This window comes from Podarcis vaucheri, assembly GCF_965113315.1.
Source record: "Podarcis vaucheri genome assembly, chromosome: 17".
Taxonomy (NCBI): Eukaryota; Metazoa; Chordata; class Lepidosauria; order Squamata; family Lacertidae; genus Podarcis; species Podarcis vaucheri.
In genome coordinates this window covers 39,818,306-39,840,407 of record NC_138755.1, presented here as the reverse complement: position 1 = coordinate 39,840,407, position 22,102 = coordinate 39,818,306, and the positions used below count along the sequence as shown (strand labels likewise).

General features: G+C 46.1%; 1 protein-coding gene across 1 annotated transcript; it reads left to right on the top strand.

Annotated features, from left to right (window-relative positions):
* The first annotated feature begins 1,855 nt into the window (after nucleotides 1–1,855).
* Nucleotides 1,856–18,876, top strand: C1R (complement C1r). The gene is made up of 11 exons (XM_082206067.1): nucleotides 1,856–2,013; nucleotides 3,787–4,027; nucleotides 6,086–6,278; nucleotides 7,938–8,078; nucleotides 9,252–9,448; nucleotides 10,149–10,296; nucleotides 10,383–10,504; nucleotides 14,151–14,229; nucleotides 15,005–15,142; nucleotides 16,520–16,594; nucleotides 17,842–18,876. Coding segments are annotated over exons 1-11 (2,163 nt in total). The 5' UTR covers nucleotides 1,856–2,011; the 3' UTR covers nucleotides 18,669–18,876.
* Nucleotides 18,877–22,102: the final 3,226 nt, after the last annotated feature.

Sequence of the window (22,102 nt, the reverse complement as noted above, 5' to 3'; positions counted from 1 at the left end):
TTCCTCCCCTTGGCTAGCAAAACAGCAAACTTTGCAAAATAAAATAAATTATGCAAAAGTACCCATTTTTTAATTTAAATTGTCATGTTTATGCACCTTGAGCATCTGCTTTTCATGCAGAATACCCCAGATCAATCGCTGGCACCTCTGGGTAGGGTAGGGACCATCCACTGTCTGAAATCCTACACTGCCGGTCAGTGTAGACTGCACTGAACTGCATGGGCCACTGGTCTGGCTCAGTATAAGAAAGTTTCCTCTGAAGAGACACAGCCAACTAGAATCAAGGCAAATGCACAGCAGATATTTAAAGTGCACCTAAAGCACATGATGACCCCCCAGAGAATACAGGGAACTATGGTTTTCCCCTACAATACATAGTACCCTTAAAAAAACTACAGTTCCCAGGATTCTTTGAAGAGAAGGGTTTGGATTTGATATCCCGCCTTTCACTCCCTTTAAGGAGTCTCAGAGCGGCTAACATTCTCCTTTCCCTTCCTCCCCCACAACAAACACTCTGTGACGTGAGTGGGGCTGAGAGACTTCAGAGAAGTGTGACTGGCCCAAGGTCACCCAGCAGCTGCAGGTGGAGGAGCGGAGACGCGAACCCGGTTCCCCAGATTAGGAGACTACCGCTCTTAACCACTACACCACACTGGCTCTCAGTTTGGGGGTAGTCATGTGCTTTTGATGTATGTCTGGTGTGCTTTAAATGTATGGTGATGCGCTCTCACTCTTCCTTGGATGAGCCAGCAGCCTAGCTCGGTATAAGACAGCTTTCATCATACATGTCATATGTGAGCAGTGGGTTAAGGACCAGGGACATGGGTGGCGCTGTAGTCTAAACCACTGAGGTTCTTGGGCTGGTTGATTGGAAGGTCAGCGGTTCGAATCCCCACGACGGGGTAAGCTCCCGTTGCTCTGTCCCAGCTCCTGCCAACCTAGCAGTTCGAAAGCACACCAGTGCAAGTAGATAAATAGGTACCTCTGCAGTGGGAAGGTAAACAGTATTTCCGTGTGCTCCCGTTTCTGTCACAGTGTCCCGTTGTGCCAGAAGCGGTTTAGTCATGTTGGCCACATGACCCGGGAAGCTGTCTGCAGACAAACGCTGGCTCCCTCAGCCTGAAAGCGAGATGAGCGCCGCAACCCCATAGTCGCCTTTGACTGGACTTAACTGTCCAGGGGTCCTTTACCTTTTTTACCTAAAGACTGGCGAACTCCATGTTGACATGTCCCAGGGAGGTTACTTGTATTTCTGTTCTTCCAAGCTCCCCACTTCCCCAAGCAGCGAGACATTTCAGGGGCGCACTCCCCATGCTTTTATTTTCTTGGAGGTGAAGGCACCGGAGCGGACACGGAGCAATGGATCCAAACTACAAGAAAGAAGATTCCACCTAAACATTAGGAAGAACTTCCTGACAGTAAGAGCTGTTCAACAGTGGAATTTGCTGCCAAGGAGTGTGGTGGAGTCTCCTACTTTGGAGGTCTTTAAGCAGAGGCTTGACAACCATATGTCAGGAGTGCTCTGATGGTGTTTCCTGCTTGGCAGGGGGTTGGACTCGATGGCCCTTGTGGTCTCTTCCAACTCTATGATTCTATGATTCTATGATTCTATGAGATGTTTTTTTGAAAGTGTTGCTTGAGGCTGTCCGCTTCTGCATCTGATGTGGGTTGGAGCTTTGCAAGGCTCACAACCTTTGCAGTTAAGGCACAACTGAACTGTTTGTGCAACAGTTTTACTCCTCTGGAATCTGATTGTGAAAGCTTCTGTCCATCACTCCATCTCTGTGGCGACAGCAGAGGGCAGCAGAACACAGCAGAAAGGAAAACACCTCTCTTGCCCAACTGATTTGGAAACCAGTTATCTCCCCCTTCCCTCCCTCTCAGCAAGGTCTGCCCCAACTTCCCCAATCACGGCTTAACAGGGTTAAGTGTTGTTGAAATCTGTTTGCTGCTCCCAAGCATAGACCACCAGAACGGGAGGGAGGAAGAGAGTTAACTCAAGTCTGCAAGCATGTGAGTGTTGACTGTGCGGCGAAGGGAGAGGGTGGCATGCGTAACGGTAGCAAAAGGATTCGCTTTACTCTGGCAAAGCCTGGGGCCAAATCTAATATCCAAAGACTGTATTACAGTGTCTCCATTATCAAATGACGCTGGATGCATGGACAAAGCATGGTGTCTGGGGCGGCTGCCAGATGGGTGTTTGTTGTGGGATGGGTGCGCTTTGTGCATGCAGATTTTTTCGCAGTGTGCACCCGACTTCATTGGCATCAAAATGCCAGCCTATATTTTGTCCCCATTTACTCTTTCTGGGGAAATTTCAATAAGGTTTGAAACAACAACAACAACAAGGTATTGCCAACACCCCCTTTGCAATACAGTGGTACCTCGGGTTAAGAGCTTAATTCGTTCTGGAGGTCCGTTCTTAACCTGAAACTGTTCTTAACCTGAAGCACCACTTTGGCTAATGGGGCCTCCCACTACCGCTACGCCGCCACTGCGTGATTTCTGTTCTCATCCTGAAGCAAAGTTCTTAACCCGAGGTACTATTTCTGGGTTAGCGGAGTCTGTAACCTGAAGCGTCTGTAACCAGAGGTACCACTGTATCTGCATGGCCCATTTGCAGTATTAACCTGAACTGGAAACCCCCTGGGAAGTGACCTATAGAGCGGCTTTAAAGGAGTGCAACTTATAGTCTAAAGATGTCTCTAAGCTGGCATGTTCTCAGTCTGCTCTAGTAGCCCCCTGAAGAGGCTGGCACTACCGTTTAGATGCTTCTCTTATCTCAACAGGGTGGTTCTTCCAAGACGCTTTGTAGCCACAACCACACTAGTCAAAGCAGGGGTTGTATAGACCCAAAGCCTTTAGTTCTTGCGAATGGCTGATGATTTCCCTCCCAGCCCCTTCTCCAGAAAGTTTGTGGCCTTCAGGTCTAAGGAGCTGTGCACAGAACATACTCAGAGAAATAGCAAAAATAAAAGCTGCTGCCTTGAGAGTAGTGGAAGCAAAACTAAGAACTGCACAAGAGGATTGTGGCTTCTCGCAAGTCCTCAGTGCTGCCTGCAACTCTTCCTCACTGGTTCCAGGGTCTCTGAACAGATGTGCATAGCCATCAAGGACCACCGAGTGCATGATGCTCGCTTGCTGTCATGCCAATTCTGAGGGATCCAGGTCTTTAAGGCTCCAGTCGGCGTGGCTAATGGCCGGGGTTGATGGGACCTGGAAACCAACAACATCTGCAGGGCCAAAGACTAGCCACCTCACATTTAATGGGTGCTGATTTACACCTTTTCTAGAAGAAAAAAAAATAGGACCCTTTTTAGTGCAGTTGATCAGTTCCCAGCACATCCATAATTGTGCCCAAAGATTCAAGACCCAGTTCCACATCTAGCCCACATAACGAGTTGTTTTATAGTGTGACTATGCAATCATCACTACTGCACAAGTGCAGAACTGAGTGCAGAATTCACCAGTCTGCTAAATATAAGCTTCTATTTTTTCCCTTTTTTAAAAAGCAATTTTTTAGCCCTTAAGGCTACACATATAAGATTAAGATTACACAGGGAATCCCTGGTGTAACATCTAAATCACGAATAGTATCTAAGCCAGATATTTAATATGACTTAAGATCACAATCTAGCTCCTTTGCCCATCTAGTGACTTTCAGAAACAGATGCAAAAACATTTCAACGTAAGCAGATTTTTCATAGTGCTGAATGTGAGGGTCTTTAGCACCAAGTTCCTTTTCCTTTTGGTCTTCATTCTCAAATGTGTGTGTTGCGTTTACAGGCTCCCCCGACTCCTCCAACTCCTCCTTCTGCAGGGAGCTTTCGTCTTTGGAGCGGTCAATTCCACGCCAGCCACAAGGAAGCTCTTTGGGGAGGTCAGGTCCCCCAATTACCCCAAGCCGTACCCAAACAACAATGAAAGTACCTGGGACATTTCTGTGCCAAAGGGCTTCAGAGTGAAGCTGAATTTCTGGCAGTTTGATCTGGAGCCATCTGAGGACTGCACTTATGACTACGTCAAGGTGTGTGTGTGGACAGAGCCTGGGATGCAGAGGGGATGGTAGAGGAATTGCTGCATTTCCAAGTGGCTGAATCTCCATTTTGCATAGCTTGGCCCCACAAGTCTCTGCTCTGTTATTATGTTTCCCTCTCTCCCCAGGGTGTATGGGGTATTAGGGGTGGGGCAGTACCTCACCACACGGGTGGCGCTGTGGTCTAAAGCACAGAGCCTAGGGCTTGCCGATCAGAAGGTCGGCGGTTCGAATCCCTGTGATGGGGTGAGCTCCTGTTGCTCGGTCCCAGCTTCTGCCCACCTAGCAGTTTGAAAGCACGTCAAAGTGCAAGTAGATAAATAGGTACCACTCCAGTGGGAAGGTAAACAGCGTTTCCGTGCGCTGCTCTGGTTCGCCAGAAGCGGCTTAGTCCTGCTGGCCACATGACCCGGAAGCTGTACGCCGGCTCCCTCGGCCAATAAAGCGAGATGAGCGCCGCAACCCCAGAGTCGGCCACAACTGGATTAATGGTCAGGGGTCCCTTTACCTTTAGTACCTCTGCTGGGGGACATGGTGCACTCCTTCTGGGGCAGTTTGTCCTCCTTTGGTCCCCACCCTGCACTCAGCTCTCACCTCCTAGAAGCTGTCAGCATGTGACAGCAGCCACACCCCAGCAATGGCTTCCACAGGCTGGCTAAACCAGGTGAGGGTAGCTTAAGGTTACCAGGTGCCCCTGTTTCCTGGGGACAGTCCCCAGATTTACAAATCAGTCCCCATACAAAATCTTGTCATTCTGACTGAAGTTGAAAAGTGTCCCCGGATTCATTGGAAAAAAATCTGGTAACCTTAGGGTAGGTGGTGAGTTAGGGACTTCCCCTGCATGCAAAGACAGATTCTGGTGGATTGAACAGATGAAACTAATAGTGGGTCCATCGCTCAAGAAGGCGGTTTCTGCATGTACTGAGGAGGGAAGTGAGGGGCAGATGGAGCTCATCCACCTGGGAAGATGGCTCATCTAGGAGAAAGAAAGCTCTGATCCTAAACCCCTGCTGCCTTGCAGGACATCTTCAGTAGAAGAAAAGGCTAAGGAGTAAACCTGTCAGGAATGAGCCAGCTCCCAGAGAAGATTTGCAGCCAACTGCAGAAAGCAGCCAGGAACAGAGAGGCTTAGATGTTAGTCAGACAGGAGAGAGCCGGCAGTTTTAGACTTCGGTTCTTCCTGACCTTGACGAACCGGCTGTTAAGACAGTAGCTGAGAGCAGGCGGGAACACAGCCAAAGCTCCCAGGAAGAGGTTGGAGCTGATCCACTCAGCCCTAAGAGTCTGTGAATGGGAGGGCTGTTAGATAGGAAGCAAAACAAGAGACGTAAGAGTCAGAAGTTCAATTTCTTCTGTCGCAGCCGGAAGAAGTCTTCAGAAGGGTCATCTTGAGTAATGATGCTAGAGGCTTTGTCAGAGCTGCCAGAGCTATCTGTTTGCTTTTGCAATAAATCCCCCTTTACCTATGCCTACTGTGTTATCAAGCTGGGAACCTGGACTCCTGACAAAGCCCTGCACAAATCCAAAGTGGATGGCGCCTTGTAAGCCTCCTTCCAGCAACTCCTGTAGCCAAACTGGTGCCAAACGTATTGCTCTGCTTTCCTTTGGACCACATCAGCGAGACCAAGAGGGGGGTCTTGTTGTCTGGGCAGCCCAGGACCTCCATCGACACTGCCCAGACTTGCACCCAGGAGAGGTCACTTTGGTGTTGCTCAAGCAACAGTTTGACTTCACCCATGGAGGTGCACTCCATTGTCTCTCGAGACAGATGGATGTCAACAACCTATCTTCCAAGGGCCTTTCCCTCTTTTTCAAACAGCTGGCCAACATACAACAGCAGCACTGTTTTTTTTAACCCACCCCCCAGTTTCAAAAACAATTCATCACAACATGGCATCCTCCTCAAAGAGACACCACAGCTTAAGAAATGGAAGCCGGAAACCCACTGGGTTTGGGTGCATGCAGACCTAGGGATGAGGTTCTTTGGATCTTGGTCAATTAAGACCACTGTTTCTAATACTTTCTCCTCCCCTTACTGGGTTCTGGCAGATCACAGCCAACAAGAAAGACTTAGGCCGGTTCTGCGGCCAGCAAGACTCAACCACCGGCAACCACCCTAGAGGCAAAGAGATTTTGTCGGCTGGGAACCGAATGCGGCTGCTGTTCCACTCCGACTTCTCCAATGAAGAAAATGGTACCAACGTCTTCTACAAGGGCTTCCAGGCTTATTATCAAGCAGTAGGTGAGCATAGAGCCTCCATTCTCTGCAGAAGGGGACAGGCGGGGCTGATGCAAACGATGCCAGTGTGACTACAGCCGTACCTCGGAAGTCGAACGCCTTTCGACTCGAACGTTTGGGTTCCCGAACGCCGCAAACCCGGAGGTGAGTGTTGCGGTTTGCGAATGTTCTTTGGAACCCGAACGTCCGGTGCGGGTTCTGCAGCTTCCGACTGGTTGCAGGAGCTTCCTGCAGCCAATCAGAAGCCTCACCTTGGTTTCCAAATGTTTTGGAAGTTGAAAGGACTTCAGTTTGACTTCCAAGGTACGACTGTACAGGCAGAGGCCTGACCGGGGAGTTATGGACAAAGCTTACTGCTGTGAGTAGGGAGGGGTCTCTCAGTATAAAGTGGCCCCCCTGTGTCAGGTGTGTTCAGACTACCATCCATTGTGCTCGCACTGCTGGTTTTCAAAGCTGCATGCACACAATAGTAGGCACAATTCATACTGATCCTGTAGTTTCTTGACAAACACTGCTGTTTGTTGTGGGGTTTTTTTTTTCCAAACCAGCTTCAGTCTGACTAGAATTGTTTTAAAATTTCAATTTATGATTTTCAATTTTATACATTTCAATAATTTTACTATCATTTTAACATTTCGAAACTTGACTTCCTTCCCCCTCTTTCTCCAGTTCCTTAAATTCATTTTTTAATATTTTCTGCATATTCCAAATTAACTTAATCATTTGTTCATCAACTTTTAATGTATACTCTTATAAAACTGCAGGTTATTACAATAATCTCGCCAATGTTCTTCTCTGTTTACAGTTTGTTTGTAGATATTCAATAAACCATTTCCATTCTTTTATTAAAAGTTTGTTACCTCGATTTCTTTTTTTTCTGGTAAGTTTTGCCATTTCTGCGTATTCCATTAGTTTTTGTATCCATTCTTCTTTCATCAGGACTTCTTCTTCTTTCCATTTTTGGGCAAATAACATTCTTGCCGCTGTAGTCGCATACATAAATACATTTCTATACCCTTTGAGTAGTTCTGTCCCTATAATTCCCCAAAGGAAAGCTTCTGGGTTTGTTTTTTTTACAAATGTTATTTTAAACTTCTTTTTTCAATTCATTATATATCAATTCCTAGTAAGCTTTAACCTTACTAAAGGTTAAAAGTCAGTCTGACTAGAATCACAGAGCATAGAATCACAGAAGGAGCGTCTCCACCTCCATCGTTCTGCCCGGACACTGAGGTCCAGCGCCGAGGGCTTTCTGGTGGTTCTCTCGCTGTGAGAAGTAAGGTTACAGGGAACCAGGCAGAGGGCCTTCTCGGTGGTGGCACCCGCCCTGTGGAACACCCTCCCACCAGATGTCAAAGAGAAAAGCTACCAAACTTTTAGAAGACATCTAAAGTCAGCCCTGTTTAGGGAAGCTTTTAATGTTTAATAGGTTATTGTATTTTAGTGTTCTGTTGGAAGCCGCCCAGAGTGGCTGGGGAAACCCAGCCAGATGGGCGGGGTATAAATAATAAATTGTTTTATTATTATTATTATTATTATTATTATTATTATTATTATTATTATTATTGGGACTCTGAGGGTCATCAAGTCCAACCCCCTGCAAACCTTTAAGCCAAATTAGTGTATAAACCTTTTCTAACTCTCGTTGTGGGATATCCCCAGACTTGGATGAGTGCGCCCTTGAAAACAACGTCGAAGATGGCGCACCTCGGTGCCAGCACTTCTGCCACAACTACATAGGGGGCTACTTCTGCTCTTGTCAGCCAGGCTACCGTCTCCAGAGTGACCAACATTCCTGTAAAGGTAAGAGGACGAGCCAGGCTGTATGCACACTATACCTCTGAAACACATTTGAAGCACATTTCCCTCTGCAAAGGATTCTGGGCACTGTCGCTGAGGCCTCACAGTGTCACACTTCTCAGCAACCTTTAACCAACAGTGCCCAGAAGTCTGAGGGAAACAGTGTGCTACGAATGCACGCTGTAAAGTTATAGTGTGTATATTGCAGAAAGCTAATGGGTGAGAATACGGAGGGCTGCTGCATTATAGTGCTTATGGAAAGCTGTGGTCCAAGATGTCAGCCGTTCAAGACTAATCACATAAAAACAGAAGAAAACGTTGAACATTAAAAACTTGCCTGTATTGGGAATATTTTATTACGTGTTTATATGTACTGGAAACCGCCCAGAGTGGCTGGGGAAACCCAGCAAAATGGGCGGGACATTATTATTATTATTATTATTATTATTATTATTATTATTTTCTTAAGTAAGCCACTCTCTCTTGGCCTCAGTCTCATACCTGCAATGTATAGAAAATGGTAGTGGTTTTTGCTACAGTGTGGATGTAAAGATTACTGCAATCATAGCATGTGAAGTATTTTGAACATGGCAAATGCTGCACAAATGCTCGGTATTCCTGTTTTAGCCATGTGCTCCATACTGAAGATAAAACTGAGTATGGATTAGCTACCTTCATAATCCCATTTAATCTGTTGCATTCACAGTATGGGTCATCAGAGCGACAAAAGGGGAGCTTTTCCTGCACTTTCAATCCGTGTTGATATAGGTGAGGTCTATAATCTGTGTTAAGGGACACGGGTGGCGCTGTGGGTTAAACCACAGAGCCTCTTGGGCTTGCCGATAAGAAGGTCGGCGGCTCGAATCCCCGCGACGGGGTGAGCTCCCATTGCTCGGTCCCTGCTCCTGCCAACCTAGCAGTTCGAAAGCACATCAAGGTGCAAGTAGATAAATAGGTACCGCTCCGGCGGGAAGGTAAACGGCATTTCCATGCGCTGCTCTGGTTCGCCAGAAGCAGCTTAGTCTGTGTTAGAAATTGTGGCTACAGAACAGGGACCGATCATTCTTCCAGTTGAATAGTGTGGTGAAAGAGAGGAAAATGGACCACCTATAAGGAAAGGATGCTCTGTGGGTCCCTGGCTTTCAGCAAACCTTATTCTGCTTCCTTGCCCTGCAGTGAATTGCAGCAACGAACTGTTCACGGAGCAATCTGGGTACTTGTCAAGCCCTGGTTACCCTCAACCCTACCCAGCCGATTTGCGCTGTAACTACAGCATACGAGTGGAGGCAGGCCTGATCATCACACTCAAATTCCTGGAGCCTTTCGAAATTGATGATCACCAGCAAGTCCGCTGTCCTTATGACCAGCTCAAGGTATTGTAGACCACTCTACCCCCCGCTCAGCCCTGCTTGCTCCAAATGGATCATAAATGAGGAAAGAGGGATGCTCCAAAATGTACAGATATCTGCAATCTATCTTTGAAGTATCTAGTTCTCAGCATGTGGAATAAAGACGTCCTGCTCTTTTCTTGAAAGCCGTTTTTTGAATAGATCGAGAATGTTGTTCTGTATGTTCATTGCCACCTTCCCCGCAGGCTGAACTTCTTTTGGAAAGAGAAATCATTAGAGTGTTTTTGAAATAGCTAATATATTCGCAAATACCATCGTTCAGCCCGGACACTAAGCTCCAGCTCCGAGGGCCTTCTGGTGGTCTCCTCACTGCGAGAAGTGAAGCTATCGGGAACCAGGCAGAGGGCCTTCTTGGTAGTGGCGCCCGCCCTGTGTAATGCCCTCCCATCAGATGTCAAAGGAATAAGCAACTACCTGTATCTGACGTTTAGAAGACATCTGAAGGCAGCCCTCTTTAGGGAAGTTTTTTATGTTTGATGTTTTATCACATTATTATTATTATTATTATTATTATTATTATTATTATTATTCTGTTGGGAGCCAGCCAGATGGGCAGGGTACAAATAAATTATTATTAGTAGTAGTAGTAAGTGTAGTGCTGAATAGCATTCACACTCGTACGGCCAGCAAATCCTTTGCTCCCAAACTCTCTGCTTCTCCCCAGATCCAAGTTGGTGGGGAAGAGGTTGGTGAATTCTGTGGCACAACGTCTCCAGGAAGCATTGAAACCAATGGCTCTTCGGTGGACGTCCTTTTCCACACGGATGATTCAGGATACAGCCGTGGGTGGAAGATCCGGTACAGCACAGAAAGTAAAGTATCCCCATCCAGCAGACGGAGATAAATGGTACTCAGCCATCTGCCACCGCTTCCTTCATTCCTCTCTTATCTTCAACAGGAGTCCCTTGCCCACAGCCTGTTCCAAATGATGAGTTCACCATCATTCAAGACCTACAGCCATTGTATCAATACCTGGACTACTTCATTGTCAGCTGCAGGACTGGATATCGGCTGATGGAGGTGGGACTCATTTATCTAGGGCTGCGGACACACTGAAGCACATTTGCCCCTCAAAGAATTATCGGCACCCCAGTTTGCCCCTCATAGAGTTACAATTCCCAACAAGCCTTAATAAACAGCAGCACCCAGAACTTTTTGAGCAGGGCAAGGAAGAGACTCCACTTCTGACACCAGTGTTGCAAGCCACACCAATCTCTGCCTAGCAGTGCACAAGATTTCAGGGGGTCTTGGCTCTCCATTGGTGTCTGTGTTCTTATGGGGAAATTAGGCACAATGGCAGTGCAGGATTAAACCCTGTAGAGCCCCCTTGCAAATTATTTCCTAATTTTTTTTTTATTTTACCAACCAACAATTTTAATAAGCTAAATCAATATTATTTTGATCCATTGCTGCGAAGGCCCTAAAAGGCCTCATCTGTGTATTTGGCAATCCGGCACTGCAAAAATGGAGGCTAGTGTCTTAATAATATATGGCTTATTTTACACTTATATGCAACCTTTAGTCTTCAGTCATAGAAACACGGAACTGCAGTTGGATGGGACCAACTAGTCCCAACTCCCTGCAATGAGGGGGCGCACAGCAGGAGCACCGCTAAAGGTGCCAGCTTATCTTTACGGCAGCATGCCCAGCCTCCTTTTTGTTCTGCAACCTGTCTTGGTCTCCAGGGCACATACAAGCATGATTCCTTGTGTGACTTCATCAACACGCAGGATTAAAGGCTGGCACACACTTTGGACCTTTGCCCAGGTGAATTAACTCATCACATGCTAATTGCTGATGCTCAGAAGTAGGTTTACACACATGAATCTCAATTGCATTAGCGTAAACGCTTATTAAACACCTCAAAACCTTTAGAGAAGGAAAGAATGTGCTTTGGATGTGTTTTAAAGTTATAATGTGTACATTGAGTGGCTTCTCCATTACTTTAGCTCTCTGCCTTCTAAGCCTTTCCCTCCTCTGATGACCTCATGATCCCTCAGGCTTTGTGTGTTTGTGTGTGTTTATGTGTGTGTGTGTGTGTGTGTGTGTGTGTGTGTGTGTGTTTTCCTCCATTCCTAAACGCTTCTCTTCCCTTTTACATCTCCCAGTTTTTATCCTAGGAACAGTTTAAGGAATACTTCAGGGCAAGAGAAACATCTGATTCAACAAATATTTATCTCCCAAAGGCATCAGCGCTTGTGGATCTGATTAAGGCAGAAAGAGATGTGACGATTGCATAATTTCTGGCCAGCATCATGAATAAGTGGGGAAATCGAAAGTAGAGCAGAACAAACAAGCAGGCCTGAAGTTGATCCAGTGTTCAGCCCCAGAATTTGTTTTGGTAGTTATGACTCAGCTCTGCCAGGATCTAAAACCCCATTTCCCCAACCTGCTGCCCTCAAAATGTTTTGGTCTCAAAGCAGAGATGATGGGAGATGTTGGGAAAGGCTGGTTTAAAGTAGCAATGGTGAGTTCCTTTAAGCATGTCCAAAGGGATTTCCCTAAACATGCTAAGCCTCCAGCGCCCTCCACACTTGATATCTAGGGTAGCAGGGTATTCAAGGCAGAGGGTGTGGATTCTGTGCAGAGTTGAGCATCAGAATATATATATTGTCAGGGAACTGCCATGGGCTCAGGGGCGAGAGGTTAAAAGCCGGATGGATTACAGAGAGCCCCCAAAGATCGTGGGAAGCAGGCGATGCGGTTCCAGGACACCTTGCCTGAGCAAAGCGGGGAGCAGAGAGGTCTTCCGTTACCCATGCCCTCCCTGCGCAGTAGGCTTCCGCGCCAAGAGGGGAGGCGCAGATTGGGCTCCAAGAAACTACTCTGCTGGGGAAGGTTTAAGCGCCACCCACTCACAGATTCTGCCAGTGAATGAGCCAGCCACGGGAGAGTGGCGCTCTGCACAGAGAAAGTTTATTTTGGCATCAAAAGCAAGGCTTCACAGCCGAGCAGGGAGGCTCTCGAGCAACCCGTTGGTACCTTCACACACACACACACACACACACACACACACACACACATCCACAATGAAAATAAGAAAAACTGCCACCCAGTGATCCTGAATCGGAGGTAGAATTTTGAACAAATTAACAGATTTTTAAAACAGTATTTGCTATCTTAAGATATAGGTCTTCCACCCACTGGCCAGAATCCAACAGGTGGGTCATGAAGCCATCCCAGGTGGGGCGCAGGAAAACTGTTCCTCTCAATTTGGTCTCCAGCTAAGGTTGACCAAACCAAAGGAGCACTATATGTAGGAGCCTGAGCTAGAACACATTGCTCATTTTATCAGTTTTCGTGAGTGCTGCAAAGTGTCAGGAGAAAGGCAAAACAAAACAAAACAAAACAAAATAAGAAAGATAATTCTTGTCAACTGTAGCTTGTCAGCTTGCCTTCCTGGAGCTATGTCTGTTGTGAGGGAGCTCTCTATGGCACAGGGACACTTTGTTCACCTCCTAGGCTGTTTTTATGCCTTCCCAGACTTCTCTGAAAATGGAGGTGTGCCGGGGGCTAGAATGCTGAAAAGTCCACTGTGGTGGGTGGGGGGGTTGTGTAGCGGTTACAAGTCTTTTCTATTAAAAACAAAACAAAAAAACACTGCTTTTCAACCTTTTGACTAACAACAAGTGTACAAATAATTGGTTTTTGTTTAGTAGTAATGCTACAAGAAGTTTGGGGACAGGAGAACCTGAGACCAGTGTTAGAAATTCAGATATATAAGCTAGGCACCAAATGGCTCCTTAATCCAAAACTGAATGCATAGTTGCCACTCTTATGTTTCAAATGATGGACTGACTGTGATTGATTCATCTGGTTAGTTCAGATGGCAACCTTGAGCCAGGGTAAGAGCTTTGAGAACGTAAAGAAGAAATGTCACTTGACCCAGGGACTGTCCACATATCTATTGGCCTAGTCCAGGGGTCTGCAACCTTTAAGACAAAAAGAGACACTTGGACCCTTTTTCCGAAGAAAAAAAAACTGGGAGCCGCAAAACCGGGAAGGTGACGTCGGGACAGTGCGTGACTAATGCACGCCCCGCCCCCATGCGACGTCACAGCCAGTACAGCGCCCGCCACAGTGGGGAGTTTCGGGGTGCACAATGCACCTCCTCCCCTCGCTAGTATCCGCTCCGGAGCCGCGGCAAAGGTGTAAAAGAGCCACATGCGGCTCCCGAGCCGCAGGTTGCAGACCCCTGGCCTAGTCCAACTGCTTTTTCTTAATGGTGACACGGACAATTCATAAATGCAGGGATAGCCTTCCCAACTATGAGCAGGGCGGGGGGTGGGGTAAGTGAAGTCAAGTGACAACAATTAGCTATGACGTCGTCCACTGCTCCTGCTCAGGCTGCACAAAAAAACGCATTTTGGTTCCTGAAATTCATTCTGATTGTGCAGATAAAATATAGCTGGTCGATTTCTACAGGATGTGCTATTAAAATTCTCGTGGCCGTTGTCGCATACATGAAGATGTTTTTCAGCTTTTTTGGCAGATCTTTCCCTACAATCCCTAATAGAAATGCTTCAGGTTTTTTAACAAATGTTAAATGGAACATTTTCTTCAATTCGTTCTATATCATTTCTCAATTTTTTAAAATTACCTTACAATCCCACCACATATGATAAAATGTCCCCTCTTTGTCCTCTGCCTTTTTGTTTTTGAGCAGGGCGACAAGCCACTGAAATCCTTCACCGCTGTCTGCCAAAAGGATGGGACGTGGCACCGCCCTATGCCCCGATGTGCAAGTGAGTGGCTAGTCACAGATCTGAAGTGCCGTATTCTTCGCTCCATAAGATGCACCTTACCATAAGACGCACCTAGAAGGCAGCCCTCCTCCCTCCTCGGGGAAAAGCCCTCAAGAGCCGCACACACGCTCCACGTGGCTCTTTAAAGGGAGTGCTGAGCAGAGCCTCCCGCCTGCATTCGCTCCATAAGATGCACAGACATTTCCCCTTACTTTTTAGGAGCAGAAAAGTGTGTCTTATAGAGCGAAAAATACGGTACTATTAAAGATGGCAAGTTGCCAGTGATTTTATTCATTTATTTTAAGGTCATTTAGTTGCTAGAGGGATGGGGTGGGAGGCAGCCTTCAAATGCCAAAACATCTAGGGCTAGGCCTGTTCCCAAGGTTTGGCCCCTTCTGCACTCAACCTTGAAAGCAGCATCAAATCTCTTTAAGCAGTCGTGGCTTCTTCCCCCAGAGGGAAGGTTTTGTGAAGGATGCTGATAATTGTTAGGAGACTCTTGTTCCTAAGGAAAAGCTGGACATTCTGGGATCAAATCAGAAACTGGGATGGCACCTGTAAATCTGGGACTGTCCCTGGAAAATAGGGGTGCTTGGAGGGTCTGCAATCATTTCGCCATGGGTGGGAAGCCATCTTGAGGGGTGTGGGTTTTTTTTTAGTAGGCAACTGGTAGCAGGAAATCACCACTGAATGATTGTGACCCAGCTGGACTTTGAAAGGATTCCTGAAAGAAATATTTCCTCCCCTTCATTTATTTGTCGAATTTGTCTCATAGTTGTGAACTGCGGCGAACCGAAAAGCCTGACCAATGGGGACTTCAGCTATGAGTCCCAGCCAAACAATAACGACTACCTGTCAGTTGTCAAGTACAGCTGCAAAGAACGCTATTACCGCCTTTTCAGTAATGGAGGAGGTGAGTCCTGCTCAGCACAAACTGTGCCCCCCTCAGTCCCAATCCTTTCCCATTCTGTCTTTTAAGCATTGCTGAGAATTGTATACCTGTGACAGGTAAAGCTATGGTTCCCGGGAAAGAATGTGCTTTGTGTTATGTACTGAAGTTCTCACCCTGGGCCAGCAGGGGGATACTGTAGATAGTTATGCAAATGAAGGATCGAAAGTGACATTCAGTGATTGGATAGTTTTAGAAAGTTGCTACAGTAACGTTGTACTGGAGCTCTATATAAGCAGGCTGACTGAACCCTTCAGTTCAGTTCAGTTCTATCCTGGCCTGTGAATAAACAAGAGCTGTTGAAGAATCGCTGTGTCATCTGATATGTTCACCCACAACTTAACACTTTGAATGTGCTTTAAAGGTGAAGTGCGGACGCAGGAATTCCCCTCCATTCCACGAGGGGCCTCTCAGCCATGTTCACAGCCATTTCACTACGGGATTCCACTTTTGTGGCATCTGCCCATGGAAAATAATTGCCTCACAAAGGCTGCATGATCACATTAGGGCAGCAGCACAGGGTGTAGCTCTGGCATTACTGTACTTACTGTACTTTTCCATGTACAAGACTATGTTTTTTTATTTAAAAATTATGCTAAAAAGTGGGGGTCGTCTTATACATGGGTAGTGCATAGGGCAGACGTTTGATTGGTTCCTGCCACAGCTGTCAGCAGCTATTGTGCGTGTTATTGGTTGCTGCGTCAATGGGTGATGTTGATTGGCTGATGCTCGGGCATTTATGCGGGTGATTGGCAGGTTCTGCTGGCGATGGAACAGAAGGGAGGCGGATTTTGTGACATGTGTGGGTGAGCGATTTTCGGCAATCCCTCCTTAAAAAATCCCTCCCTCTGGGCAATCCTCCACAAAAAAACTCAACAACTCGGTGCCACCCCCCACCCCCAATTTTCTTAAATTTGAGTCCCCCAAAATAGGGGGCATCTTATACATGGGGGCGTCTTATAGATGGAAAAGTACGGTACTGTGTGGCAGAAGCTGCAAAAGCAGAAATGGGTCAATTCTGGGGTGGGGCGGGGGTGGTTAATGCTATTCTGCATTAAAGACACAAGGAAGGTGGGAAAGTAGTTAAGACAAGAAAAGCAGTACAATTGCTGGGTCTTGTCTTTCGGAGCTGAAAAATAATAATAATCCCAAGTTGTTGCAGGTATGTGGAGAGAGAACTGAATTTGTGATTGGAAAAAATGAGAAACTGAGAGAGCTGTTCCTTCCAAGAATGGCTCCTTCCATCCCAGCCTGTGCCCTTACAGAGTCGAAAACCCGAGGTGTTTAAGCAGGCAAAGTTTATTCAGACTGTGCTCTCATTATTCTGGTTTCCTTCCTCAGATATATATACCTGCTCTGCTAAGGGGTCTTGGGTGGACCAAGATGACCGTGATGACATCCCTGTGTGCCTGCCAGGTAATCGGCACTCTTCCATCCTCCTCCTCCTCATGTTATCTAAAAAAACCCACACCAAGCAAACACTGCAGCAAAGAGCAAGATAGAACATGAGGTTAAGGGAGAGGAGGGAGAAAAGATGGGATCGAAAACAGAGAGACAACAGCCTGATGGTGAAGCACGTTCTCTCTGACCTAAGGTTCTGAGGTTCAAGCAATTCCTGGTTAAAAGGGATCTTTGCCAGGGATGGGCGATTTATTTTGTTGGAGTGGGGAGGGGGGAAGAAACAGATTTTTGTGTCAGGCACTCCATTCCTTAGTGTCCTGAAGGTTAGGTTCCTTCAGGTGAACAGGCTGCCGAAAGCAGAGGCAGTGAGCCTGCAGCTCAGGTGAGAAGTCGAAGCTAAAGCTGAGGGACACCGTTGAAGAGGCGAGAAGGATCAATGAACCATTGACTAGTATTTGATGTTATTCTGCCTCTAGTCCTGGTGTTAGAGTTTACCCATCATGAAAAGTAGCCATTTATAGCCTTATCCTCTACAATTCTATGATAAAGCCAGTGCTTTTCCCCCCTTCTTCTAAAAAATGTTTAAGGACACTCTCATTTTGACTCAAGAAAATCACCATTTTATAGTTCAAATCGAGGGAAATAAATACAGTAAATGGACAAAAGTACAAAGAACATGTGTTACCTCATATTACACAGCTGACAGCTCACAGTGACTTCCACATTCACACGAGGTTGTATGCACTAACATCTTCCCGATTCCACACATCCACATTCCACACTGCTTCACACATTAAACGCTCGCTTCCATCTGAGACTCAGGAAACACCGTGACAGGAAATAAGGCTGCCATCGGGGTTAGCAACAGAACTGATGATTCACCATGCTAGAGAAGAAACTTAAAATTTTAGTTTCTTCTCCCATTAGAGTCACAAAATGTTTAGGGGTATGTGTACCCATGAGTCCCTCCCAGAAAAAAAGCACTGGATAAAGCCACCCAGCTTATGGTGGTGAATGACACAGTTTAACAATGCCCTGTTTAAAAAGAGTATGTTCTCTTATCTGTCCTGAATCTCCAGGTACTGGGCTAAGTGTGTTAATAATAAGAGCAAATGCTGGTGGGAAAAAGCTGATTATGTGGGGAAGGTCTGACATGTTCTGTTAAGAGCAAATGGAAGCATTCAAAATAAGGAAATGTCACGTGGGAAATGGGAAAAGGCAGGAGGCTGTCGCCTTTCTTGACCATATTGTCTCTCTTGCAGTCTGTGGAAGACCGGACAATCCCCTCAAAATAACCCAACGGATTATTGATGGCCAAGAGGCTCCAGAAGGCAGCTTCCCATGGCAAGCGAAAACCGGACGTGGAGGCGGGGCATTGCTGGGTGACCGCTGGATCTTGACCGCAGCGCACAATTTGTACTCCAAGCCGAGCAGTGCATCTCGGATGGCTCAGAGCCCTGAGCTCTCTGAGGTGATTAAGGAGACTCAAGTCTTCTTGGGACACACGGACGTGGAGGAACTCGTAAAGCTGGGCAATCACCCCGTCCGTAAGGCTTACATCCACCCAGCATACAACCAGAGCCTTCCGGAGAACTTTGACGGGGACATTGCCCTTCTGGAGCTGGAGGACCCAGTGACACTTGGGCGTGACGTGCTGCCAATCTGTCTCCCGGATCCAGGGAACAGCACCTTCTATGTTCAAGGATGGATGGGTTATGCCAGTGGCTTTGGAGTAGAGAAGAACATCCTTGCTTACAAGCTAAAATACGTACCGCTTCCAGTAGCAAGGCGTTCATCCTGTCAGCAGTGGCTGAAAGGGCAGAAGATTGACGGCCGGGACCCAGTCTTCACAGAGAACATGTTTTGTGCAGGTTCCCCTCACGAAACAAAAGATACCTGCCAGGGCGACAGTGGGGGGGCTTTTGCTGTGCGCGACCCGCAGACTAGGCGCTGGGCGGTCTCAGGGATTGTTTCTTGGGGCATCGATTGCGGCAACGGCTATGGCTTTTACACCAAAGTCATGAACTACCTGGACTGGATCAAGGGCATAGTGGGGAAGGATTGGGTCTCAATGCAAGGGTCAGATTAACATATTGGAATGTAAGCCTCCATTGCGATTCAATGGAAGCTCCCGCCATTTTGTAAAGAACTGTCACCTCCAATGTATTGTTTCATAGCTCCCTCCCAGGAATGAATAAGTAGGACCTTAACTCACGGTTTAGCAAATCCTCTTCATTAATCAATCTAAGGTTTAGCTGGCTGATATAACAATCAAATAAATGATAGCTTGTTTGAAACCGTGTCGATGTTATAATCGCTAAAAGATTTCTGTACTACTTGCTTTAGTAATGGACAGATAGAAACGACGTATTATATTCCTGTGTCACTATCCCCAAAGGAGCACAGTATGCCTTTGATTACATCCTTGTGCTAGGAAGAATGCTAGTTTCTTGTGGTTAATAAGGCAGCTGTAGAAGTTGTCCGTGGATCCAAATATGTCAGACAGGGGTGGTTGTCACAAGGGATAGTCATGGGCACTATATTCAGAATCAGCTCCATTCTCCAAAGGATGGTCGAGAAGCCTGAATCTGACATCCTCTCCTCCCCCATTTCTTTTTTCTTTTATAATATGTTTTATTGAATTTCCACAAATTCCACATAAAATTCCCATACATAATAATTTTTCTTCTGTTTTATCGACTTCCCATCCCATTTTCCGTGGTGTTTTTTATACTTATTGCCCCAACTTATCTTCACTCTTCTATACCATAGCCATAATACAATAGTCTCTAGTCATTTCTGGTGTTCATAGTTCAAATCCTGCTCACAAATCCATCACGTTATAATATTTCTTTAAATAGTCCAAAAAGAGCTTCCGTTCTTCCATCCTCCTCCATTTCTTAGACTCATCTAAAATAAAGTCATTGCCACCTAGCAGTGAGTTTTACACTAATGTTGGCAGTGGATGAGGAACAAGAACGAAAAAGGCTGGTGTGCTTATTCTGCCTTTAACAGGAGAATGGCCCACAAAAATTAACAGCTGATACTTTTCAAAGTTTGGAGGAAATCATTCCTCTGTCTGCAAGCTACTATTAAAGGCACAGCTACAGTAGCTAGTTCAAATGTTGCCAAACCTACTTCACTTTTGGGGATTCCTGGGTTATTGCATTCAAACACCAGAGGTTTAAGTGTAGAACATCTCTAACCACTTTTGAGCTCAATCCCACCGCCCAATACAGTGGTACCTCAGGTTACATATGCTTCAGGTTACAGACTCTGCTAACCCAGAAATATTACCTCAGGTTAAGAACTTTGCTTCAGGATGAGAACAGAAATCGCGTGGCGGCAGCACGGCGGCAGCAGGAGGCCCCATTAGCTAAAGTGGTGCTTCAGGTTAAGAACAGTTTCAGGTTAAGAACGGACCTCCGGAACAAATTAAGTACTTAACCCGAGGTACCACTGTACAAATAAAATGCCTTGATTCAAATTAGGACTGCTGAGAGCTACATATAATGGCTTCACATTGTGCCCAGGATACAACTGGGCTCTTTGTGGTTAAGGGGTAACGAAGGACTGATTCACACATGCATATTTATCGCTTGGTGACTGCCCCATCCAAACTTTCATGTTTCAGTGGAGCCATGACAGATCTAATATGACACACAGAACTTTCACATCTTATTGCTTTTGAAGGCTGACTGATGATCACACAGTCGTCAAGTGTACAGTACTCAAATGATAAACATGAATCTGTGAGTCAGGCTTTAGCCCAGTTGGTCTTCCTTTAAAAGGTTATTATTAGTCATACTTCTCCAAAGGACCTACTTCACTACTAGACTAGTAGTGAATTATCTGCTGATTTTTTTCCTAATGCAACTACTCTACTGGATAAAGCTATATTAGTGAAATACTTTTATTCCAACTCTTGATGGTGCAATCCAGACTTCTAGAACCTGTCCCACTATTGGCCAAGAGATTCTCAACCACATCTCATGTGCACCCCAAAGAATGCTCCTGCCTAACTGTAAATTTGCATTTATTGCCTCACAAAAATGACATTCTACAAATATTAAAATTACTGCTGCACAAAACTTTGGGTTCTGTTTTAAGACTCTTCTGTGCTTTTCTGTTTTCACTGTATACATAAAGCCATCATGCTAACCCAATGTTCTTTTGCAGCCTGCCAGGACCCAGGAAATACAATGGGGCTTTGCAAATACAGTGGTACCTTGGTTGTCAAACAGCTTGGCTCCCGAACAAATTGGCTCCCGAATGCCGCAAACCCAGAAGTAAGTGTTCCGGTTTGCAAACATTTTTTGGAAGCCGAACTTCCAACATAACTTCTGCAGCTTCTGATTAAGTGCAGGAAGCTCCTTCAGCCAATCGGAAGCCTCACCTTGGTTTTCAAATGGTTCTGGGAGTTGAACGGACTCCCAGAATAGATTAAGTTCAACAACCAAGGTACCACTGTACACAGGTTTGGCAATGCAGTTGGAGGGACTGTTGTGTTTTGAGCAAGTGGGGGTCAGCAGGAGCAAAGATGGGGTTAAGGCGTCACCCTGAACGCACCCCTTTTCTTTCTGCCACATAACATAAGGGCTGCCATTCACTTCAGTGAGCAAAAGTAAAGGGCTGCATTTGGAGCTCTGTTTGCAGAGCAGCTAAAGCCCGGCCTTCATCCTGAGAATGACAGATGGTCAACAGAACCGTGACAGGGCACATGCTGTCTGGGGTGATGGACAGTGCAGTCCAAAACATCTGAAAAGCACCAAACTGGGGAAGATTCTTGGAAAATAATCCCAAAAGTGTTCTCACCCCAGGACAACAAACTGTGTGTCTACACAAAGCACAAACTCTAGGAGGCTTCAGCTCCCCACGTCTCTTATTAAGTCACGCGGTCATTCAGTAATCACTGTTTCCCTACAAAACTCTGGGTTTCACCCTCTAGACTTTCAACAACCTGCTGGTAGTTATTAGTATTTTTGGGGGATAGCAGATCAATTTCTGTCCCACTTTTCAGCCTATGCCTATACATCCTATGCCCTTTTAAAATGTGTGTGTGTGTTTTTTTGGGGGGGTATTAGCTTGTTGTTTTTATTATGTGTTTTATGGTTTTACATCTTCATTTTATTCTGTGAACTGCCCTGAGATCCTAGGGTATAGGGCAGTATAATAATAATAATAATAATAATAATAATAATAATAATAATACCTGGTCCATAGGGTTGGCCTACTTTGTGGTCACACCCACCCACCCACCACATAAAAATCATTTATCCCAGGTAAAAAGGAGGCAGAGTGGTGTGCATTTTTCAGCTTTCTGTTTAGAAAAAGGAAGTCAGGACTCAAAACTTTATGACACCCCAGAAGAGCCTGAGAACAAATGGCTAATGGGAAGTGCAGGGACAAAACTTCCCTGCACATCGATCTCCCTTGAGTTCCTTGCGACCTTTCAGTCCTTCTGTCCCTCCTCTTTGGAAACTCCTTCAAGCCTTCCCTTCCTCTTTGCCACTCCCTGAATTC